The 26,139-nt window shown below is 41.4% G+C and overlaps 1 protein-coding gene across 3 annotated transcripts in view; it reads left to right on the forward strand.

Annotated features, from left to right (window-relative positions):
• The window catches only part of FERMT1 (FERM domain containing kindlin 1), a 53,568-nt gene that overhangs the window by 11,766 nt on the left and 15,663 nt on the right, over nt 1-26,139 (forward strand). For all 3 annotated transcript variants that reach the window (XM_008018604.3, XM_008018594.3, XM_037990694.2), the window contains 5 exons: nt 1,382-1,595; nt 4,274-4,376; nt 16,779-16,886; nt 17,378-17,509; nt 19,435-19,484. In XM_008018604.3, the coding sequence (XP_008016795.1) occupies nt 1,382-1,595; nt 4,274-4,376; nt 16,779-16,886; nt 17,378-17,509; nt 19,435-19,484 (607 nt within the window). The remainder of the gene's footprint in view (nt 1-1,381; nt 1,596-4,273; nt 4,377-16,778; nt 16,887-17,377; nt 17,510-19,434; nt 19,485-26,139) is intronic.

Genomic DNA, 26,139 nt, shown 5'->3' on the forward strand with positions numbered 1-26,139 from the left:
CTGCACTCAGCCTGGGTGACAGAGCAAGACCCTGTCCCAAAAAAAGAAAATAAAAGAAAAAAGTTAAATCACTTAAATACACTTCTCTCTTCATGATTCTATCATTGTGTGATTCTTTACTGAATCCGATTTTTTTTATGGGGTGTGTAAGAGGAGGGCAGGTGAAAATTCTGGAGAAGAAGTATCCTTTTCTTTTTATATCAAAACAATCAAATCTCTAGCTTGCTTGCAAGATTGAGGGCTTTCTTTCTTCCTTTTTTTTTTTTTAGAGTCTTGCTCTGTCACCCAAGCTGGAGAGCAGTGGCACAATCTCGGCTCACTGCAGCCTCTGCCTCCTGGGCTCAAGCGATTCTTGTGCCTCAGCCTCCTGAGTAGCTGGAATTACAGGTGTGCACCATCACACTTGAGTAATTTTTGTGTTTCTAGTAGAGACGGGGTTTTGCCATGTTGGCCAGGCTGGTCTCAAACTCCTGGCCTCAAGTGTTATCTGCCTGCCTCGGACTCCCAAAATGCTGGGATTACAGACATGAGCCACCATACCCGGCCAAGACTGAGGGCTTTCTTGCATAGTATATTCTAATGAAAAGGACAAATTGTACAAATTAGAGCCAGCTGATTTGTAAATCATCAGCCTACTGGATTGTTAAAAGTGGCGAGTCCTGCTGTTTGTTTATGGGGCCATCTGAAACATACTGGGTACGTGCATTCTGTGAGGCCTCCAGTTCTCTAATAGTACCAAGACTCCTACTGAAGTAGGAAAACTTTGAATTATTAGAAAAGAGGTGGTCTCCATTAGCCGGGTGTGGTGGCAGGTGCCTGTAACCCCAGCTACTCAGGAGGCTGAGACTGGAGAATCACTTGAACCCAGGAGGTGAAGGTTGCAGTGAGCCAAGATCACACCACAGCCCTCCAACCTGGGCGACAGAGTGAGACCCCATCTCAAAAAAAAAAAAAAGGAAGAAAGAAAGAAAAGAGGTGGTCCCCAACATTTGTCTGATTTTTGTAGGCTTTTATATATTTGTGTTCCAAAGCTTTTGAGAGCTGAATTTACAGATAAGACCATTACCTGTGTATTACTAATCTCTCTACCATCATGATCCGTATTATTTTGCAGGGTTTTTTTGGTTTGTTTTTTGAGATGAAGTCTTGCTATGTTGCCCTGTCTGATCTCAAACTCCTAGGCTCAAGCAGTCTTCTGACCTCAGCCTCCCAAGTAGCTAGGATTAGATGTGGGCCACAGTGCCCAGCTTGACTTATATTATTTTAAATGGTGCCAAATTTAAAGTCAAAACTCATTTTAGTGTAAGTAATGTTAATATTTTCCTGAAGATTTCTATCCCTGGATTCTCATATCATAGTTCATACTCCCCTTGCCTTGCAGTAAGTCCTGGTTTATACAGTAAAACCATGACTCCTATATACGACCCCATCAATGGAACACCAGCGTCATCCACCATGACTTGGTTCAGTGACAGCCCTTTGACGGAACAAAACTGCAGCATCCTCGCATTCAGCCAGACCCCCCAGTCTCCGGAAGCACTGGCGGATATGTACCAGCCTCGGTCTCTGGTTGATAAAGCCAAGCTCAATGCAGGGTAAGGACACAGCTCCATTTAGTTCTCCCTGAGCTAGTGCCGACACAGTAAGAGATGGGGTGTCATGTTTCATTTTCAAGTTGGTAGGCCTAGGGATTGTACTTTATTTGCAAAAGTTAGTGCTGATTTTAGCAACAAAGGGGAAAAATTCAGCCTTTGGTCATTTCAGTATACTTAAAGTGTGCCTAAATTTACATGTTTGGGTAACTCAGTAGATTTACTATCTGTGAATACTAATTCTTTGCCACTACAGATATGCAAAGTATATTTTATGGGATGTAGGGTAGTTAATAAGTGTGTTGGTCCCCATGGGCCAGTGGGGGAGATCCAAGGTGACCCACCAGGCTTACATTGTCTTTTGTAGAATGTCACTCTTTTCTCTCTCTCTCTCTTTTTTTTTTTTTTTTTTGAGATGGAGTTTTGCTCTTATTGCCCAGGCTGGAGTGCAATGGTGCAATCTCAGCTCACCACAACCTCTGCCCCCCAGGTTCAAGCAATTCTCCTGCCTCAGCTTTCCAAGTAGCTGGGACTACAGGCATGCGCCACCATGCCCAGCTAAATTTGTATTTTTTTTAGTAGAGATTGGGTTTCTCCATGTTGGTCAGGCTGGTCTCAAACTCCCAACCTCAGGTAATCTGCCCGCCTCGGCCTCCCAAAGTGCTGGGATTACAGGCATGAGCCACCGCGCCCAGCTGTTGCTCTTCTCTTTAGGCATTCTAATGAGCAAGTCCTTGAGTTCTGTTCGAAAATACACCCAAACAATTTCTGAAACTACCATTTCTGTTATTCCCCATTGCCCACCAGATAAAGTCAAACTTGTCAACAGCATTCAACTCCCTAGAAGATCTGGCCCCAACAGGTGTCTCCATGTCCTCCCGTGTTCTCATGGCCCCATGCCGCCCAGGTGCACACTCACTCTTTCTGTCACTGCCTCACCTCCAGGACCATTCCCCTTTACTGACTGGTCAGTCCCTACCTGCCCTTTAAGGCCCAATCACATGCCGTCTCCTGCTCAAGTATTACCTTCAAGATCGGCCCCCTCCTTGTAGCTCTGTCCCGACACACTTTGCTCACTCCAACATCACATCGTCCCTTTGTTATGGGGCTTGGTCTCCCCCAACAGACTGTCAGCTCCTTTAGGATGGTGATTTCATGTTGGTCATCCTCTTTCCCCGGTTTTTATTTCTCAACTCCAGAACTCTACTATGGACTGTACAGGAACCCCTAGCCACATGTGGATGTCTAAATGTGGACTGGATTTTAAATTAATTAAAATTAAAATGTGGCACTAACAGCCACATTCAGCTGGGACCGATGCATCAGACAGCACAGATATGAATATGTCCCACATTGCAGAAAGTTCTAGACAGTAATACAGAGCTGGCACTGGGGTGAACCATCTGGTAAAAGGAGAAGTGGTGTGGGCAGTCAGGACATATGGATTCTCAAGCTGGCCCCATCACCAGGCCTGTGAACTTTTTTGTTTGTTTGTTTTTTGTTTTTTTGAGACAGAGTCTCACTCTGTCACCTAGGCTGGAGTGCAATGGCATGATCTCAGCTCACTGCAGCCTCCACCTTCCAGGTTCAAGCAATTCTCCGGCCTGCCTCAGCCTCCCAAGTAGCTGAGACTACAGGCATGTGCCACAACACCTGGCTAATTTTTGCATTTTCAGTAGAGACGGGATTTCACCATGTTGCCCAGGCTGGTCTCAAACTCTTGACCTCAGGTGATTCGCCCACCTTGGCCTCCCAAAGTGCTGGAATTACAGGTATGAGCCCCTGCACCCGGCTGAGGCCTGTGACCTTTAAGGATGATCTAATGTCACTCAGACTAAGTCTCTTTGTCTACAAAGATGAGGTAGTAAGAACTGCCCCAGCCCCTTCATTGGATTACTTTAGAGTATCCATGAGAAAAAAATTCTATAAAGCACTTTGAAAACTATAAGACAAAATGCATATATAAGCTATTATTATGTGCTTACTGATTTTTGGTTATACAGGTTGAGTATCCCTTATCCAAAATGCTTGAGACTAGAAGTGTTTTGGATTTCAGAATTTATTTTTTACATTTTTTAAAGTTTGGGGATATTTGCATTATACTCACCAGTTGAGCATCCCTAATCCAAAATCCTGAAATTCAAAATGCTTCAGCAAGGCCGGGCGCAGTGGCCCACGCCTGTAATCCTAGCACTTTTGGGAGGCCGAGGCAGGCAGATCACCTGAGGTCAGGAGTTCGAGACTAGCCTGGCCAACATGGTGAAACCCCCTCTCTACTGAAAATACAAAACTTAGCTGGGCATGGTGGCATGCACCTGTAGTCCCAGCTACTCGTGAGGCTGAGGCAAGAGAATCGCTTGAACCCGGGAGGCAGAGGCTGCAATGAGCTGAGATTGCACCACTGCACTCCAGCCTAGGCGACAGAGCAAGACTCTGGCTTAAAAACAAAACAAAACAAAAATGCTTCAGTGAGCATTTCCTTTGAGCATCAGGTGTCAGATTTTGGAGCATTTCAGATTTCCAAATTAGGGATACTCAGTCTGTATTGCATACCCTGATTTTGTTCAAGGATATATATATATATAGAGAGAGAGAGAGAGTAGAATATATGACATAATAATATAACGTGTATATATATGTAAAATTGATTGGCTTCTAAAACTCATGCTGTCGTTTTCTAGTTGGCTAGACTCCTCGCGCTCCCTTATGGAACAAGGCATCCAAGAGGATGAGCAGCTGCTGTTACGATTTAAATACTACTCTTTCTTCGACTTGAATCCTAAAGTAAGCAACTTTTTCTCTTTTGTCTTTCTCTTTTTAATATGAATGCATGGAAGTATAAAATTGAGGCGTTTGGTTATGAAAATGAGGATGAATTTATTTGTGTGATCACCTGTTTAGCCCTGCAGGGTGAGACTGATACATGGACCCTGGTCTCTGAATTTTTATCCTTTGGTTTCTACTGGGCACAGTAAGCTGCTACGTAGTTAGCCGGAGTCTCTGGGGATCTTTGCACCTAGCGTGGCATGCACTGCCCACTCCATTCACAGGAATGGTCAAACAAGATGAGAGCGACTCACAGAGCTGGAGTTCTTTTTTTTTTAATTGAGACAGAGTCTTGCTCTGTCACCCAGGTTGGAGTGCAGTGGCACGATCTCGGCTCACTGCAACCTCCACCTCCCGGGTTCAAGCAATTATTTTGCCTCAGCCTCCCGAGTAGCTGGAACTACAGGCTCATGCAACCACGCCCAGCTAATTTTTGTATTTTTAGTAAAGATGGGGTTTCACTATATTGGCCAGGTTGGTCTCGAACTCCTGACCACATGATCCTCCTGCCTCGGCCTCCCAAAGTGCTGGGATTACAGGCATGAGCCAACGCATCCGGCCAGAGTTGGAGCTCTTAATGCTGAGGAAGGAAAGGAGTTGTCAGAGGTCAGGATTAAAGGCAGGTTCCCATGAACAAGCTAGGACCACATGATGGTGCACACAGGACTGCACTCCAGTGCTTGCTTACTCTTTGGAATTGAGGAAAAGGGATCATCTATGTAATCCCTTTTTCTTACCTGGTCACCCAGCTGGTCGCCAATTCCATTTTCACTGCACATCTCCCCCTGGAGGCTATTAGAATAACTAATGAGGGGTGAAATAAGTTCTTTGAACTTCTGCCTCGTCCTTGCTCCTGATGAGCCCGCTTGCAGAGCTGAGAGTCAGTGGTACAATGGCCCAGTGTCGACAATATGAACTGGATGACTGGTCCTTTGAGTGCGCAGGGTCCCCATGTGGCAGCTCCCATCACTGTTTTGTGCTTGTTGCTCTTTTCCATTCACTGCCAGACACTTGGAGGAGCTTATCTCGGTCGGCCTTTCTGTACAGACCCTTTCTCATCTACAGCAGCGTTTCCACTTCTTGTAAGAGGCACTGTCTTCTCCTTCATCCTGACTTTAGGTCTGGTCTGCAAAGGCTCACCTCAGCTTTCACTGGTTCCCCAGCTGGCATCTTCAAAACAAACCTTGTTCCTTATCATTTCTAAGGAGAAGTTCCTGCTCAGTCCTTGATTTTTATCCCGTGGACCAAGCTTGTGTCTGTAATGCATAAGTGAATCATGACAAAAGCACAAATTTTGGCTTTCCTTCGATAAAATCTTCAGGAGAAATTACTGTACTGCTTCTTCTACACAATTGGCTTAGCTTTTTTTTTAAGTGTACTGTGAATTATGCAACTGTCCAGGTTTTTTTGTTTTTGTTTTTGTTTTTGCATTGTCTGCTAAAACCAAGTCCATACTTTTATGTGATTTTATTTTTAAGCCTCATTCATGACTCAACTTTAGTGTTTCCTTGCTTAACTCTTAATTTAAGCTATCCTGTTGTATGCCATCTGTTCTAATAAGCTGCCTTACATGTTTTTTGAAAATAGGTAATACATAAATAAAATATGCCCATGCATTTTCCAATTACTAAGTCAGTAATTTGGTCCTGTCTTATCTATTCAAATCTGTGCCCCATCTGTTGTTTGTTTATGTGTTTATTTATTGAGCAACTACTGTAGACCAAGAACTAAGCTGGGTACTGAGAACTCAAAACCGTTGTATATTAAAATGATGTTTTCAAATTAATAAGATAAAATACATAGGACTACAAAATGAAACAGTTATATTAAACTGCAGTGGCCAAACCCTTTTTGAAAATGTATATAGTAATATATTTTTAGTTAATTGAATAAAGAAGATCTGGTGGTAGTTCTTATAACTACCGTAATTTCAAAGTAGTGATGTGGGTGAGCATTGCTTGAAGACAGAAGCAACAACTGGCATACAGAAGGAAAAAAAGTCTTGATTCTGGTGGTCACAGAGTGACAAGTCCTCTGCAATGCTGTGGATTATGGCTCACGCTCATCCTGAGAGGAAATGCTATATTTCCATTAGAAGTCTGTGCAATTGGAGAGGTTGTGTTTCCTCATACGAGCTCGTGGACCACCTGGTAATCAAACTTCCAAGTCCAAGAACTCCAGAATCAGAACCCCTGCTCTGAGGCCACATTCAGGTTCCACTCTTTCCAGAAAGGAGCTTTCCTCTCTACTCTCGGTCACATGGGCCTTTGCCTTCTCTGAGCCACAGCTGAATACCATACAATTTCAGTACTCACGCCGTGTCTGTGGATTTTTTTCTCCAAATAGACAACCAAGTCCTTGGAGACAGAGACCGCATCTGGTACTTTCTTTGCCCCTCACTCCACATGCTGTGAGTCAAGTTTTCCTAGTTCAGGCACCTGATCGATGATAGGATCACTCAGCCCAAGGACTCATAGGGTCCTTGGGGACCCTTCCAGCAGTTTCTTTGCCAAGAGACTCCCTCATTCAATCCCCTGTCTCAGAACTAAGCTTGAGCTAAAAAGAATGCAGCTGAGTCATCTGCCCCCTGAAAAACTGTCAGGAACATGTAAGTGACTTCATAGTCAAATAAGCCAGATAATGGCAGACTATTAGCATAAATGTAGAGGAGCAGGGTTAAATATGTATTTGTCTAAAAAGTGGAAGAAATCAAATGAATTATACTTCAGAAGGGGACAAGGACACGAAGCTGAGGGTCACAAGGGCTGTTGTCTCTGGCTCTTTGGCCTCTACCCTCTGCTTGCTTAATTGGTGAGGAGCTCCCTCTTCATAGCCTAAAAAGTGAAACCTATTTGAATCTAACAGCCACACAGAAACTGTCAACCCAAAGGTGACAGGAAGACTTAGGATAGCAGGACATGGTTTTGGGGGACCCTGTGATCCTCAACCACTTTAGTACTTATGGCGATATTCCCTTCCCCGTCTCTTACAATTATGCGTACTATAGATAAAATCCAGTTTAAGACTCCTACTGTGTGCTGCATAAATATAGAGGGATATAGAAATTTAAGATGTAATTCGGGTTCTCGTGGGAGCTATAATCAAATCTAAGAAGAGGAATGAGCACCCATGAAGCCCCTGCAAATTTACAAGGCACCCGACGAGTAGGAACTAAAATCTACAGTGAGGACTAGGGAGCTTCTCTGGCTTTCAGAGAGATTTGTACTGGCCACAGGTCCTTAGTAACAGGTGCTGATTAAAATCTCAGATATATAAAATGCTAGAATTCAACATTTCAAAAATAATAGACTCACTGGGAGTAGGTGCTTATGCCTGTAATCACAGTACTTTGGGAGGCCAAGGTGGGTGCATCGCCTGAGGTTAGAAGTTCGAGACCAGCCTGGCCAACATGATGAAAACCCATCTCTACTAAAAATACAAAAAATAGCCAGGCATGGTGGCATGTGCCTGTAATCCCAGCTACTTGGGAGACCAAGGCAGGAGAATCACTTGAACCCGGGAGGCAGAGGTTGCAGTGAGCAGAGATCACGCCATTGTACTACAGCCTGGGTAACAAGAGCAAAACTCTGTCTCCCAAAATAAATAAAATAATAACAATAATAATAATAGACTCAAAAAATGAAAAATCCAGAAAAGAAAAGATTGGTACATTTTAATAAAAAATGAAAATTTTACACCTGGCCAAAAAAGAAAAAAAAAAAACTATAACAAAGTAAAAGTCTTTACAACACATGCTACAAACAACAGACGAAATTCTCTAATATGTAAAGAGCTCCTAAAAATCAATAATAAGACGACCAACAACCCAGTAGACTAATGAGCAAAATGTAAATATATAGTTCATAGAAAAGGAACTATAATGCTTTATAGTGGCAAAGATCAAAAAGTTTCACATACTTTCTTGGCAAGAGTGTCAGGAAATGTGCTCTCTCATAAAATGCTTGTAGGTCAAAGTAGAAATTAGTCTATGGAGTGCAATTTGGCAGTATCAGAATTACAATTCTATATAGCTTTGATTCAGCAAATCCACTCCTAGGTGTTTATAGCACAGCTATACTCACACATGCAAACTGATATGTGGGTATACAAGGGCGGTTATTATATTGTTTTAGGAAAAGATTGGAAACCACCTAAATGTCCATAGCTAGAGAATTGGTTAAATACATTATGATACATTCATACCATATTGTTTTTAAAAATAATGAATCAGTTCTTTTTTGATGTGAAACAGACTCCAGGTGTATTATTAAAAGATGCAAAACAGCCCATAGAGAAGTTGCCATTTCTGGAGGACAAAGTAGAGAGGGGGACTAACTTTTTATTGAACACTCTTTTGTCCCTTTCAAATTCATTCATAATGAATTCATTTATCATATACTCTTTTGCCCCTTTTTAAATGTGTTCAAAATTTGTGAATTAAAAAAACACATTTTAGAACTCTGATAGTTTATAGTATTTTAGTGCTCAGTACAGGAAAAGCACATCTGTTTTAATAAGAGGCCTGGAGGATACTGAAAGCTGCTCCTGGGCCAATAGACAATCTTAAGTAATTAGATCTAAATAGTAACCCCTTCTTAAGAAAGAGCAGGAAAACTATGACAAGTAGGTTTTATTATTTGCTCTTATTGTTGGTTGTTGGAATGACGGACAAGGGTGGAGGGTTTACTGAACTGACTAGACCGGGAGAAACAGGGATTCAAGGAGTGGAGAGGGGGCAGAACCCATGTGGTTCCAGCTTGGGGTTTCTATTTTCTATTTTTTTGTTTTGTTTTGTTTTGTTTTGTTTTTTGAGACACAGTTTCACTCTGTCACCCAGGCTGGGGTGCAGTGGCACAATCTCGACTCACTGCAACCTCTGCCTCCCAGGTTCAAGCGATTCTCCTGCCTCAGCCTCCCGAGTAGTGGGACTACAGGCATGCACCACCACACCCGGCTAATTTTTGCATTTTTAGTAGAGATGGGGTTTCACCATGTTGGCCAGGCTGGTCTCAAATTCCTGACCTCAAGAGATCCTCCCACCTTGGCCTCCCAAAGTGCTGGGATTACAGTCGTGAGCCACCATGCCTGCTCTATTTTCAATTAAGCAAAGAAAAGGGCCAAGGAGAGGGTATGAGTAGCCAACCCCACCAAGGAAAAAAATGTGTTTCTAAGTCACTGGAGAACCCACTGAAAGAGTTCTCGGGTGGGAGTGTCGGGGGGAAGTCCTATAGGATGCCTGTTAATGACCTGTGAAAGATCTGGAACCTTGTGATGCAGCATTGTCTGCATCACAGACAGAGAAATGGGAACAGGCTTCCAGAGAGCAAACTCCAGAGCTTTGCTGGATGCGTCAGAGAAATCCTGTTACTTGGCAAGAGACAGAGCTCATCCTGTAGCTGGTTAAGACATCTTATCCCAGACCCTGTTTTTCTGTAAATGTAGATAACTTTTATGTAATTCATGTTCTTTCAAAGAATTGTTTTATTTGGCTTGTAGAGGGGTGTTAGGATGTTCAGGTATGGAAGATTTTATTAATTTTTTAAATTTTTTATTCACTGCATTGAGAGAAGCCTTACTGAGTAACTTAACTTCCCACTGAGACTCCTACAGCATTAGCATTGTAAACACTGGGGCTGAGTGACTGACAGACAGCTAGATATGACAGTATGTCAATTCCATTCAGATTTTAGTGGCTCCACCTGCTATTTAGATTCCATCTGTAAACTGAATTATAGCAGGGGTCTTTTGGGGAGAGATTGGCTGCATTGGTTTTTTGGTATGTGGTTTTTTAGTTGTTTTATGTCTTGATTGCACTATAATTTACATGCCATAAATTCACCCATTAAGTATACGCTACAATGATTTTTTATCAGTTTATACGGGTGTGTAACCTTCACCCCAATCCAATTTTAAAACCACTTCTGGCTGGGTGTGGTGGCTCACGCCTGTAATCCCAGCACTTTGGGAGGCCAAGGCAGGCGGATCACCTGAGGTCAGGAGTTCAAAACCAGCTTGGCCAACATGGCAAAACCCCGTCTCTACTAAAAGTACAAAAAATTAGCCAGGTGTGGTGGGCAGTCGCCTATAGTCCCAGTTGCTTGGGAGGCTGAGGCAGGAGAATCACTTGAACCCGGGCAGTGGAGGTTGCAGTGAGCCGAGATCACACCACTGCCCTCCAGCCTGGACGACAGAGCAAGACTCCGTCTCAAATAAAAATAAATGAATGAATTAATTAATTAATTAAAATAAAATGAAACACCTCTTCCCCACAACCATTTTTGGTCAGTCCCTGGCCTCAGCCTCAGCCCCAGATGACCACTGGTCTGCTTTGTGTCTTGAATTTTGCCTTTTCTAGAAATTTCATACAGATGGCCTCATACCACATGCAATCTTATGTCTGGATTCCTGCACGAGGCATCATGTCTTCGTGCTGTATATGTTGTTGTGTGCATTCATAGTGCATTCCTTTTTATTGCTGAGTGGTAGCCCATTGTATGAATGGCACCACATTTTATTTATTTGTTCACTAGCTGAGGGACATTGAACTGTTTACAGCTTGGGGCTATGACGAATAAGGCTGCCATGAATATTCTCATGTATGTTTTGTTTTCATTCGTTTTTGGAAGATTCTGCACCAACTCCTCAGGTGTTCCATGACACCTGGCAAAGTTTGTAAAACATGACAGACTTTAAGATTTTTACCATTTAAGTGCCCTAAATCCCACACACTTGGTTCTGCATTTGTCTTCCTTTCCCTGAAGCCTTAGAAGTGCTGAGAAGGGCTGGGCGTGGTGGTTCACGCCTATAATCCCAGCACTTTGGGAGGCCGAGGCGGTCAGATCACCTGAGGTCAGGAGTTCAAGACCAGCCTGGCCAAATAGTGAAACCCTATTTCTACTAAAAATACAAAAAAATGAGCCGAATGTGGTGGGGCCCATCTGCAATCCCAGCTACTCGGGAGGCTGAAGCATAAGAATCACTTGAACCCATGAGGCGGAGGTTGCAGTAAGCCAAGATCACGCCACTGCACTCCAGTCTGGGTGACAGAGCACAACTCTATCTTTAAAAAAAAAAAAAGTGCTGAGAAGGAGCATGCCTGTGCAACAGGTCATATTTCCCCTTTATCTGATAGCAACACTGTTGGCTGGTTTTGGCTTACCTCAGATTTTCACATTGCTTATCACCCTTTTTCTTAGAATGCATAAGGTTAATACGAAAGGTAAAACAAACCAATGCTAATCAACTCACGATAAATCTGCTTAGGTACTCAGAGTATCTTTCTAGTCCTCTTCCATGTTTTCTTCAACATTAGTATTTTTTTCCAAAGGATAGGTTAGGTTGGTACAAAATTAATTGCGGTTTTTGCCATTGAAAGTAATGGCAAAAACCGCAATTAATTTTGTACCAACCTCATATTAAAATGTATATTCACAGTAAAAAAAAAAAAAAAAAAAAAAAGGGGGGGGAGTTTAATGGGTCTACAGTTTCAGTTGTGCAAGATGAAAAAGCTTCTATAGATGGATGGTGACGACGGTTGTACAACAGTGTGAATATGCTTAATGCCACTGAACTTTACACTTAAAAATAGTTAAGATCAGGCCTGGCATGGTGGCTCACACCTATAATTCCAGCACTTTGGGAGGCCAACATGTAAGGATGGCTTGAGGCCAGGAGTTCCACATCAGCCTGGGCAACATAGTGAGACCCTGTCTCTACAAAAAAAAAGAAAAAGAAAAAATTTGCCAAGTGTGGTGGCTCACGCCTGTAGTCCCAACTGCTGGGGAGGCTGAAGCAGGAGTATTGCTGGAGCCCAGGAGTTCGAGGCTGCAGTGAGCTATGATTGCACCACTGCACTACACCCTGCATGACAGAGTGAGACCCTGCCTCTAAAAAACAGTGGCGGGATGGTTAAGATGGTAAATATTATGTTGCGTATGTTTTACTACAACTAAATTATTTTTTAAAAATCAAACATAGGGTGGGCACAGTGGTTCATGCCTGTAATCCCAGCACTTTGGGAGGCCGAGGCAGGTGGATCACCTGAGGTTGGGAGTTTGAGACCAGCATTGCCAGCATGGTGAAATCCTGTGTCTACTAAAAATACAAAAAAAAACAATTAGCGGAGCATGGTGGCGGGCACCTGTAATCCCCGCTACTCAGGAAGCTGAGGCAGGAGAATCACTGGAACCTGGGAGGCAGAGGTTGCAGTGAGCTGAGATTGCGCCATTGCACTCCAGCCTGGGCAACAGAGCAAGACTCCATCTCAAAAATATACAAACAAACAAACATAATAAGAAAGAAATTTTTTAGAGTAAAAATGGAAAACAGTTCTGTACCATGACCATTCTCCTAAGAGGCAGCCACAGTTAACAACTTCGTGACCAACCATCCTTGCAGACTTTTGTAGACATGTTTACAAACATATTTTTGAACAGATTTTCAAGACTTTGTGTTCCCTAGATAAGCAGGATCACCTGTTTGCTCTGTAGCTTGTTTCTTGTTTCTTCATAACATATCATGGCTATCTTTCATGTCAGTATAAATAAGTCGGACTCACTTTCTTTAACCAATGAAAAATAATCAAAGGAAAGGCTAAACTGTAGTTTATCAGGACTTAAATGTGCTGAACATTCTTGTAAAAGTATCTCACAAGTGCTTGCATTTCTTTGGAACGGTAACACTGGATGTGCTTATCAAAGGGCAAAATGATACTAAAACCTTTATATCACCAAATTACCTTTCTACTAACAGCATCTGTGAAAGGGCTGATATCCCCATATCCTCACCAACATCAAACATTATCAGTATTTGTAATGTAGGTAGATGTGATAGGAAAATGGAAATTAGGTCATCTTGCTTTAATTTGAATTCTCTAGTAATTAGTAAGATTGAGTATCTTTTCTAATGTTTTTGTGGCCATTTTGCTTCTGTGAATTGCCTGTTTATATATTTGCCACAAACTCTATTGAATTATTTATACTTTTCATATGATTTGTAGGAGTACTTTGTATATGATGGACATCATTTTTTATATTTATTACAAATTTTTAAAATTATTCAAATATTTCAAATATTTTTTTCAATCTCTATCCTACATTTTATACATTTATAACCTTCTTTAGGATTTTGTTTACCATTAAAAATGTTTAATTTTAGGTTGTCAGGGCAGCCTTATGCATCATAACTTTTAGGCCTCTTGTCTTGCTTGGAATAGACTTCCGCATTTAAAGATTACAGAAAGTATTCCCTCATGTGTCTATCTAATAATAGTCATGGTTTTTCTGTTTAGCTGTTTTCTAATAGCTTTTTGAGATGCAATTTACATGCCACACATTTACCTGTTTAATATGTACAATTCAGTGGTTTTTAGTATATTCATAGAGTTGTGCAACCATTAACCACCATCTAATTTCAGAACATTTTCATCACCGCAGTAAGAAACTCCATACCCATTGGCGATCACTCCCCAGTTCCCTCCTACCCTCCCAGCCCTGGGCAATCATCCGTCTGTTTTCTGTCTCTGTGGATTTGCCTATTCTGGAAACCTCCTATAAGTGGAATTACACAAAATGTGGTACTTTATGAATAATTTTTTTCACTTAGCATAGTATTTTCGGAATTCATTCATTCATTCCTATTATAGTATGTATTATATTTTATGTCTTTTTAATGCTAATATTTCCTTGTTTATGTATACTACACTCATTCATCAATCAATGAACATTTGGATTGTTTTCACTGTTTGACTATTATGGATAATACTGCCATGAACATTCATGTATTCGTTTGGAATTTTTTCTTTGATTTTTTATTGTAAAATATACATAATATTTACCATTTTAACCATTTTTAGATGCACAATTTAGTAGCATTAAGGATATTCACAGTGTTGTGAAACTATCACCACTATCTATTTTCTCTCTCTCTCTCTCTCTTTTTTTTCCTGAGATAGAGTCTCTCTCTGTCACCCAGGCTGTGATCATAGCTCACTGCACCCTCAAACTCCTGGGCTCAAGCAATCCTCCAACCTCAGCCTCCTGAGTAGCTGGAACAGGTGCATGCCACCATGCCTGGATAATTTATTTTATTTTATTTTTTTGTAGAAACAGGGACTCATCATGTTGCCTAGGGTGATCTTGAATTCCTGGCCTCAAGCAATCCTCCTGCCTCAACCTCCCAAGTATCTGGGACTATAGGCACAAGCCACTTTTTTAAAAAAATAGAGACAAGAGTCTTGCTATGTTGCCCAGGTTGGGCCACTGTCCATTTTCAAAACTTTCTTATCATCCCAAAAAGAAACTCTGTACCCAATAAACAATAATTCTTCATTGCCTTCTCTCCCTTGCCCCTGGTAACTTCTATTCTACTTTCTGTCTCTATGAATTTGCCTATTCTAGATAGTTTTATAAGTGAAGTCATCCAGTATTTGATTTTTTGTATTTGGCTTATTTCACTTAGCACAGTATCTTCAAGCTCATTCATATTGTATCATGTATCAGAATTTCATTCCTCTTTTTTTTCTTTCTTTTTTCTTCTTTTTTTTTTTTTTTCTGAGACAGTCTCACTCTCATTGCCCAAGCTGGAGTGCAGTGGTACAATCTCAGCTCATTGCAACCTCTGCCTCCCAGGTTCAAGTAATTCTTCCACCTCAGCCTCCCACGTAGGTGGGATTACATGCGCCTGCCACCATGCCCGGCTAATTTTTGTATTTTTAGTAGAGTCAGGGTTTCACCATGTTGGCCAGGTGGGTCTCAAACTCCTGACCTCAAGTGATCTGCCCACCTCTGCCTCTCAAAGTGCTAGGATTACAGGTGTGAGCCACCGTGCCCAGCCAGAATTCCATTCCTTTTTAACGCTGAATAGTGTTCTATTGTATGTGTACAGCATTTTATTTATCCATTCAGCTGTTGATGTACATCTGGGCTGTTTCTACCTTTTGGCTATTATGATTATTGCTGTAAACGTTGTTGTACAAGTATGTGTTTGGATGCCACTTTCAGTTTGTTTGGGTGTACATGTAGGAGTAGGACTGATGGATTATATTCTATGTTTAACTTTTTAAAGAACTGCCAAACTTTCTACAGAGGCTGCATCATTTTACACCTAGCAGTGCACAAGGGTTCCAATTTCTTCACAGCCTCACCAACACTGGTTTTTACCTGTCTTTTAGATGAGAGCCATTCTAGTAGGTGTGAAGTAGTATCTTATTGTGGTTTTATATGTTTAAATTATTTAATCCATCTGTAATTTATTTTTGGATAGTGTAAAGTTATTTTTTTGTTTCGATTTGTGTTCCAAGTGGCTAGGCATTTTCAACACTGTTTATAGTGTTGAATTCTTCCTTCCCCTGCTGTTATAAAATGTCATTTTTATATTTTAATATAAAATTAATATTTTATATTAAATTTATATACATACCTAAGTCTGCTTCTAGGTAAGGTTTTATTGACACTTTACCAATCGCTATACTAGTACCATATCATTTTATTTACTGCAACTTTATAATAGGTTTTAATGTGTGGGAGGACAAGTGCTTTACTCAACATTGTTCTTTTTCAATTTCTTGGCAATATTTGAACATTGTGTCTTTCAACCTAACTTGAGAATCAGCTTGTATAAAGTTTCATTTAAAAATTCCCATAAGATTCTGCTTGGGATTGCACTGGGCTTGCGGATCAGCATGGGGATCCCTTCTGTTACACTGTTTATCTACTACACTGTTTATCATATGAACCATTTTTACTATCTATTACTACCAATATGTAGTAATAAAAGAGAGAGAAAATAATGGAATCAAAGTTAGGTTGTGAAGAAGCAGCAGCAGCTCTGGAAAATGTTTGAAGAAAGTCAGTTCTGAATTCAGAAGTAAAATGGGCTGGAGGGCCAGGCGCAGTGGCTCACACCGGTAATCCCGGCACTTTGTGGAACTGAGACGGGTAGATTGTTTGAGCACAGGAGTTCGAGACCACCCTGGGCAACATGGCAAAACTCTGTCTCTACAAAAAAATACAAACATTAGCCAGGTGTGGTGGCACATGCCTGTAGTCCCAGCTACTTGGGAGGCTGGGGCACAAGAATTGTATGAACCCAGGAGGCGGATGTTGCAGTGAGCCAAGATTGCACCACTGCACTCCAGCCTAGGTGACAGAGTCCCCTGTCTCAAAAAAAATAAAAAATTAAAAAAAAAAAATTTTTATAAAAAGGCTGAGTATTTGGCACAATAGAAGTATTCCTTTCAGTTACCTGAGCTGAAATTTGCTGCATCTGATTAACAGAGAATGGCCTCAGTTGTTTCAGAATTTCTGTATTGTGGGATGTAAATATACCTCGTTACACACACACCTCTGTTTTTATCTCTAGTACGATGCTGTCCGAATAAACCAACTCTACGAACAAGCCAGGTGGGCCATTCTCTTAGAAGAAATTGATTGCACAGAGGAAGAAATGTTGATCTTTGCAGCTCTACAGGTATGGGGACTTCAGTACCTTTTCTCTGGAAGGAGACAAACCAAGTTTGTTCTGCTTAAAGTTTCATATGCTTCATACTAGTTTTTTTTTCTTTGAAGAAATATCTGAAAATAAAGAGAGCAATTTTTTTTCTGTATTTTTTATTTTGCTTTCTTCTTCAGAGCAGAACAAATTTTTAATTTAAAATGTTCCTCATCATCTACACACGCTCACATCCTATGTAAGACACTGGTCTTGCAATTATTATCTCTTCCCTACTGTAAGCACAGTCAGTGATGAGAAAGAACCAGTTGTAACATGACTAACCATGAACCTTAGAATGATTCAGGTTAAAATGTCATTTTCCCCACACGGGAAGGAGATCTCCTCTTAGAAAATGTTCAGTATTCCAAGGGAATAGTCCTCAAAGGAAAAAAAAATGGCTAATGGATTCATTTATATGTATAACATTTCTGTTTACGACATTTCTAAAACTTCTGTCTTCATTTTAGTACCACATTAGCAAACTGTCGTTGTCTGCTGAAACACAGGATTTTACAAGCGAGTCCGAGGTTGACGAAATAGAAGCAGCGCTTTCTAATTTGGAAGTAACCCTAGAAGGTGGAAAAGCAGACAGCCTTTTGGTATGAACTCTTTCCGATCACCCAGAACTGTGGCTTTCTTCTAACTGATTGACAAGTATAAATGAACTTTTCTTTATTAGAAGTAAGAGAATATTTCATCTGATTTTGAAAAAAAAGATTCTCTTCATCTAACAAGCTTCAACCTAGCAAGAACTAACTAAGTTTTCACGGGTTAGCTCTGTAAGGGACTATATTTTCATTTCTACTAAAGACAATACTTTGGTGTTGTATTTCTTCCTAGGGATAAGTTGGCATGGTGTGAAGGAGCCACTGCCGAGGGCTCCACTTCACTAGCATGGAATGTGGAATTAGTCCCTAAACTTAAGTCTAGAAAATACCACCCTGTCTATTGCATGGGGCAACTGTGAGAATAGAATAGAGAAAATTGTTTCTTTTTTTCTTTCTTCTGAGATAAACTGAAGTACAGTAGTGCAATCAAGGCTCACTGCAGCCTCAGCCTCCTGGGCTCAAGTAGTCCTCCCATCTCAGCCTCCTGAGTAGCTGGGACTACAGGCACACACTACCAGGCCTGGCTAATTTTTGTATTTTTTGTGGAGACAAGGTTTGCCATATTCCCCAGGCTGGTCTCTAACTCCAGGACTCAAGTGACTTTCCCGCCTCAGCCTCCTAAAGTGCTGAGATAACAGGCATGAGCCACTGTGACTGGCCAAGAAAATTCTTTACAGATAAAAACCTTATTTGTATTTACTTTGTCATCCATTTCAACTAGACAAGCTTGACAGAAGTTGTGGCCTTTTTCCGGAACATTGCAAAAAGTTTCTGAATGCTTTTGACTTCAGGAGATAAACAAAAACCCTCCAATAAAACAAAGATAACTGTTCTGTCATCTCTTTCTCCTCACCCATGAAAGGTGAATGTCAGCTTTATAACTGAAAATTCCCCTCCTGTTTAATTCACTCATGAGGTGCCACCCTTTTATTTAACTTCAGCCATGGGAATAATTATTAATCACATTGAATCAGAGAGGTGGGTCCACCATAATTGGATGTAAACAGTAATCATGGATTAGATTGTGTTACTATATTCTTCTGCATTGAATGTATGTTCTCTTATCATTAAATGTCCTAAAATAAGAAATTGGTCTCATTCAGGAGCAAATACTTAATGCAAACTAAATGCCAATATTCTTTAGAGATGCAGGGCCCTGTCTCATGCTTACAGAAGACACAGGCCCCATGAACTTGGAGTTCTCTGTTGTCTACTTTCTCCACTGAATAAATACAACCGGAAAGTAATTCTTTTTAGAATAAATAAAAAGTTATGTCCTCCCTCCCTTAATAGTTTTACACAATGCTAACAATAGGCTTTTCAGTTTGAAAACAGGCACCAGCCTACATTCCAGAATGAACTTTGAACTAGGTTCACTTTGAAAGTTTAATCAGTGATTAGGTGTAGCAGGAGTTACCCACTCTAATATAAAAATTATAAAGTCTTCTGTTTGCATATAAAAGTAGTCATTTCTAATTTAGATTTTTAACTTGAATGACAGTTATAGGGAGTACTTTATCCATTTTTTCATTTTTTTCATCTCTCGCTTTTCATTTTTGTAATCTATGACACAAACAGAAAAGTGAAAAATACACATATGCGCAGCTTAACAAATGAGTATTCAATTGTCACCCAAGTCACCACCAAAATCAAGAAATACAATTTTGCCAGCCACCTAGGGGACCTCAACAGGGCCCCCATTCTCCTCCCAGCCCTCCTCACTCCCACGCCCAGTTAACTATTGGAAATGTGGCGAGTGTAACTGAAGAACTGAGTTTTTCATTTTATTTAATGTGAATTAATTCAAATTTAAATAGCCACATGTAGCAAGGGATTGCCATATTAGACAATGCAGGTTGAGTTTCAGCATCACTTATGAAGTTCCTGCTTTTGAAACATTATTTGTTTTTTCTTAGGAGGACATTACTGATATCCCTAAACTTGCAGATAATCTCAAATTATTTAGGTAAGTAACCTTTAATGGAGAAAAGGAGTTACTCATAACAAAGTCTTGAAGATAAAGAGTACAGAGGTTTAAATTGTATATCCCTGAGGCAGGTTCATGGTTGAAAGGTAAAATGTGGGCTTTGCCATCAGACAGACAATGGATTGAGTGCTAGCTCTACCACACACACCAGCTAGGTGACCTTGGGCAATATATTATGTCTCTGAGCCTCCATTTTCCAATCTATAAAATGGGAATATACCTCCCCTTGGGCTTGTTGGGAGGATTCGATGAAATAATGCATATGAAGCATTGAGCGTGGTACATGGTGCATAGTACATGCTCAGTGAATGGTGGCGTGAACCCTCAGTGAATGGCTGGGTTCACGTCAGCAATAATAAACACATCTGCCAGACTAGAGCTTCTGGTAGGATCCACCTGGGAGACTCAGTACTCTGATACCATTTGGAGGCTCTCTTATAGTTTAAAAGTCATTTCTCTCTAGAACTTTGATCCCGGGCTTACAGAGAGTAGTCACCTTAGTTTATCTACCTGTTTAAGTACTTCTAATAAACTCCCCCATCACCTCAGGTTGACGTGAAACTGCTAAAAAGGCAGAGAAGGAGTTTTTGTTTTCATGGAAATAATGGACTGCCACCTCTACGATGATGCCAAGGTGTGTCAGTATGAAAGAAACAAGGCTCTTTGAAGTCCTATCAGTTCCTTATTTCCCTTTATGGTTTGTTGACTTTTCTTAACCAACTGGCACTTCACTGGGGCAGTTGGCTTTAAAGGAAACACAAGTTGCTTTTGATAGCACATGATGCAAAGAAAGACTTAGAAAAAATGAACAGTGAAGCAGGTATCAATGAAATACAAGTGTCCAAAGGTAACAATATTTGTCACTGGGTTTCTGCAGGTTTGGTTTTCGGGGTTTTTTACTGTGATTATAGGGTGTGGTCGCAAACAATAGGGTCATTCTTTTTTTTTTTTTTTCTTTTCTTCCTTTTTTGAGACAGAGTCTCACTCTGCCTCCCAAGCTGGAGTGCAACGGTGCAATGTCGGCTCACTACAACCTCCGCCTCCTGGGTTCAAGCGAATCTCCCGCCTCAGCCTCCCGAGTAGCTGGGAGTACAGGCGCCCATCATCATGCCCAGCTAATTTTTGCATTTTTGTAGAGACGGGGTTTCACCATGTTGGCCAGGCTTGTTTTGAACTCCTGACCTCAGGTAATGCACCCGCCTCGGCCTCCCAAAGTTCTGGGATTACAGGCGTGAGCCACCACGCCCAGCCAGGGACATTCATTCAACTTCCCTGGCATAAATGGTTGTAACCACATTTCACTCATATTGTTATAGTCAGAGCTACAGGAAAAAAGTAACCATTTGAATCCACAAATACATCTTAATAAAGTATTCATAATTGTTCCACAAAAAAATGAGTTGCCATATTCTCTGTAGAGGGCAAATCAAGCCCTTCACAAACCAAATGGTGACTGTAGCCTTCCTATGGACATTTCTGATGAAGAAGGTGATAATTCTGGAGTTGAACCCACATCACTATGCTACCCTGAACTGTCACAGGCTTTTGGTGTGACTTAAACTCTCAAAATTGCCCTCATATTTGGCCAGTGGATACTATCTAAGTTCTCAAGATGTCGCATTGAATATAGAATATAGTTCATGGAAGGAAGAAACAAATGAAGGAAGGAGAGAGAGCTCGTAGGAGGGAAGAGGGGAGGGAGATAGGAGAGTGGAACTCTATTCTGGTAGGGTGGGGCCTCTGACAGGCCCTTCATCTCCTAGACCTCCTTTCCTCATCAGTACGAGAGCATTGGACTAATCCTTTGATTTTTAAGTTTTTTCTTTTACAGTGAAGCTCTTTAAAAAAAAAAAAATCTATTAAATGTATTATGTAAATAGTGGACTTCAGTGTCTAGCAACAGGCTATCAGCTCTAATGCAAACTCTAATCTTGCTATGAATACATATGCATGCTAGATAAAATAAAAGAATTATAAATACAGAATTAATCATGAAGTGAAACAGAAACGCCAACTTACAGGAAATGAGGCAGGAATCTAGTTCTACAAATGCAGCATCAGCCACACAGAGGGATTTAGGGAATAGAGACAGGTTGTCATGGTTTGAGGCTAGGATTGTGATTCCCATGTAGGGATAGAAGATGAAACTTTCAGTCCTGTGTAAAGCAGGAAGTGAAGCGCCTGCCTAAAGGTGGAAACGTGCAAAGGCTGCCCTTCTGTTGAATGAAAAACAGAAAAACTACTCATTAGCCAAAGAAAGCAGTAAGGAAGTTCATCCTTGCATGGGCTTCTGTGTGGAAATGAAAGTATCTCTTGAGAAATCAGAGCCAAGGCTGTGTCACACACAGATGTAGATATAATTTTTTTTTTTTTTTTTGAGACAAAGTCTCGCTCTGTCACCCAAGATGGAGTGCGGTGACATGATCACAGCTCACTGCAGCCTCAACCTTACAGGCTCCAGCAATCCTCCCACCTCAGCCCTCTTAGTGGCTGGGACTACAGGCATGTGCCACCACGTCTGGTTAATTTTTGCATTTTTTGTAGAGACAGAGTTTCACCATGTTGCCCAAGCTGGTCTCAAATTCCTGGACTCAAGGTCTGCCCTTCTTGGCCTCCCAAAGTCCTGGGATTACAAGCATGAGCCACCATGCCGAACCTAGATACAAATTTAAATGTTTTATGTGTTTATGTAATAAAGGAATCCTGAAAACATAAAATAGAAACAGATCCGGGATGACAAAACCTATGAAGCCCTAACATGTAGTTGCAAAAATACCTAGAGGGGAATATCCACAACCAAGCAGGCATGGGCCTTCCATAGAAAACAGCAACCTCCTGGCCGGGCATGGTAGCTCACACCTGTAATCCAGCACTTTGAGAGGCCGAGAGGGGTGGACCACAAGATCAGGAGATCAAGACCATCCTGGCTAACACGGTGAAACCCCGTCTCCACTGAAAATACAAAAAAATTAGCCGGGAGAGGTGGCAGTAGCCTGTAGTCCCAGCTACTCGGGAGGCTGAGGCAGGAGAATGGCGTGAACCTGGGAGGCGGAGCTTGCAGTGAGCCGAGATCGCGCCACTGCACTCCAGGCTGGGCGACAGAGCGAGACTCCACCTCAAAAAAACAAAAACAAAACAAAACAAAAAAAAACAATAACCTCCTAAAAAATAAACAAACCTCTAATAAAAATTACTAATCATGTGAGTTAATAAACCACCATGAAAGACATAGACCCGACAGGCAAGAGGATTAGCAGTTTCAATAATTTCAGGTAATAGAACAATCTGAAGAAACCATAAAATGAGTACGTTTAGAATCATTAAGTAAATTACAAAGTAGAAATTATAATAAAAGAGAACAGGCAGTATTGAAAAAGAACCAAAAGAAATTCCAGAAATAAAAAATATAATCATAGAAATTTAAAATTGATGAGGTGTATTAAAAACATCAAGTTAAAAAGCACAGTTGAAGAGATGACTCAGAAGTGATTTCAACAGAAGGAGAAGGTTCAACAAACATCTACTAGGAGTTCCAGAAGAAAAAATGAAGGAGAAGTAAGCATTCAGAAGAGAAGGCTAGAGAATTTTCCATATTTGTTAAAAATAAAAATCTGTAAATTTAGGAATCACAGATCTCAAAATAAATTTACTATAAATATGCATCTTGGTAATGCCAACCATTAATAAGACAAAGAAAAAAAAGACAAAATTCTTACAGAGGAGCAACAATGCTGTGAGCAGCAGACTTCTCATTGGCAATAAATGTAGGCTGGGAGATACGCAGAAAGTGCTAAGAGAAGAGAACCATCAATCTAAAATTTTATGCCCAATCAATCTTTCAAGAGTCTTTTTTTTTTTTTTTTTTTGAGACGGAGTCTCGCTTTGTTGCCCAGGCTGGAGTGCAGTGGCGGGATCTCGGCTCACCGCAAGTTCCGCCTCCCAGGTTCACGCCATTCTCCTGCCTCAGCCTCCGAGTAGCTGGGACTACAGGCGCCCGCCACTACGCCCGGCTAATTTTTTGTATTTTTAGTAGAGACAGGGTTTCACCGTGTTAGCCAGGATGGTCTCGATCTCCTGACCTCGTGATCCGCCCGCCTCGGCCTCCCAAGTGCTGGGATTACAGGCGTGAGCCACCGCGACCCGCCCAAGAGTCTGCTTTTTGCACACCCCTAGGTATGAACCAGACAAGATACAATCCTACTAGCAAATTACATATTTAATATCAACAATCATTTATGCCAAAACTGTAAGGTAACCACTATTGGAGAAACTACTTTGAAATAAACAAAATGACTTCGCCACAAGGTTATAGAGAGAGACCACACATAATGTCCATTCATTGAGTCATTTATAGGCAAGTTACTGTTTCAGTCAGACTTACACAGTGGGCTACAGGAGATATCAGAGTGATTCATTTTATGGAAACAAGAGTCTTAAAATATACTAGAATCTTTATAATAAATAAAAAGATGGTGAGGGATCATGAAAATCTTTGGCCTCACAGTAAGGATCACTGGTTTTCATATGGAAAATCACCTGTAAGGAGGGTTATACATTTTTGTTATTCCAAAAAAATGAGGCCGGGAGCAGTGACTCATGCCTCTAATCCCCAGCACTTTGGGAGGCTGAGGCAGGACTCGTCTGAGCCCAGTTTCCCTACCCCTAGCCCCTAGTAACCACTATTCAACTCTCTACTTCTGTAAGTTTGTGTGGTGACCCGTGCCTATAGGCCCAGCTATTTGGGAGGCTGAAGTGGGAGAATCACTTAGGCCCAGGAGTTTGAGACTGCAGTGACCCTGATCGCTCCACTGCACTGCACCCTGGGCAACAGGGCGAGACTCTGTCAGAAAGGAAAAGAAAGGGAAGGGGAGGGGAGGGGAGGGGAGGGGGCAGGGAAGGGGAAGGGAAGGGGAGGGGAGGGGAGGGAAAAGAAAAAGGAAGAAGGCAGGAAGGAAATAGAAAAGAAAAAAAGAAAATACATAAAAAACAAGTGTTTCAAATTGATGACCTTTCTGTGATGATATGTGGCCATCAGTAGTAAGACCCTTGATGTTTTCAAAATAATAAACACATTAATCTCTCCTTTAAGAAAAGGTTACTATAAAGTAAGTGAGAACGTAACTGGTTTTTGAAAGATTAATTCTGTACACACACTAAGGCTGTGAAGAGAGCCTTTTGAAAAGTTATTTGGAAATGTTTCTGTGGTTACATGCCTTCTGGGGAAGGGATGCTTAAAGGGTAGAAAGTTTCGGTTATGCAAGATAAATGAACTCTGAGCTCTGCATACTGGCTTGCACCTGTAATCCCAGCTATTCAGGAGGCTGAGGCAAGAGGATCACTGGAGGCCAGGAGTTTAAGACCAGCCTGGGCAACATAGTGAGATCCCCGTCTCTAAAAAAAATCATAATAATAAATTTTTTTTTTTTTTTTGAGTCTCGTTCTGTCGCCCAGGCTGGAGTGCAGTGGCACAATCTCGTCTCACTGAAAGCTCCGCCTCCCGTGTTCACACCATTCTCCTGCCTCGGCCTCTCAAGTAGCTGGGCCTACAGGCGCCCGCCACTTCACCTGGCTAATTTTTTGTACTTTTAGTAGAGACAGGGTTTCACCATGTTAGCCAGGATGGTCTCGATCTCCTGACCTCGTGATCCACCTGCCTCAGCCTCCCAAAGTGCTGGGATTACAGGCATGAGCCACCACACCCGGCCTATAATAAAATTTTAAAAGATAAGTAAGTTCTAGATATCTACTGTACTGCATAGGGCAGTTTACTAAACGGGTAGATCTTATGTTAAGTGTTCTTATCACAAAAAATAAGAAGAAAGGAAGTGGGAGGAAACTTAGAGCTGTGTTGGCTGTCTATGGTCTTAATGGTGGTGATGGTTTTACAAGTGTATACTTATTCCCAAACTCATCGAGATACACACATTAAGTATGTACAACTCTTTATATGCCAATCACACCTCAATACAATGCCTTTTTTTTTTTTAAATCTACACTTTTAAAACTTGGAGACAGAACTTTTCTGTGTTAAATATCATCCAAATTAAGAGTTCTGGCCGGGCACAGTGGCTCATACCTGTAATCCCAGCAATTTGGGAGGCCGAGGAGGGTGGATCATTTGAGGTCAGGAGATCGAGACCAGCCTGGCCAACATGTTGAAACCTGTCTCTACTCAAACTACAAAAATTAGCCACATGGTAGTGGCGTGCGCCTGTTATCCCAGCTACTGGGGAGGCTGAGGCAGAAGAATCACTTGAGCCTGGGAAGTAGAGGTTGCAATGAGCCAAGATTGCACCACAGCACTCCATCTAGTCTGGGCAACAGAGCGAAGCCCTGTCTCAAAAAAAAAAAAACAAAAAGAAAATTTCTAATGAGAGCCTGTCTCGCTCGTTCTTAAGCACATCATTCACCACTCAGCATCTCCTCCACTCCCCCTTCCCCTACCCTGCCCAGGCTTTGATGCATAGAACAGCAGCAGTGATTAGCTTTGTTAATGTGTCAGAAGCATCCTGAAAGATGAACCAAACTTCCAGGCAGGAGACAGGAGGAGGAACTTGAGATCGCTTGATACTCTTAAGGCCCAGTTAAAACAGAGAAGTAGGGCCTCATTCTTACGCCCAAAGAAAAATATGTA

Source organism: Chlorocebus sabaeus, chromosome 2, assembly GCF_047675955.1.
Source record: "Chlorocebus sabaeus isolate Y175 chromosome 2, mChlSab1.0.hap1, whole genome shotgun sequence".
Taxonomy (NCBI): Eukaryota; Metazoa; Chordata; class Mammalia; order Primates; family Cercopithecidae; genus Chlorocebus; species Chlorocebus sabaeus.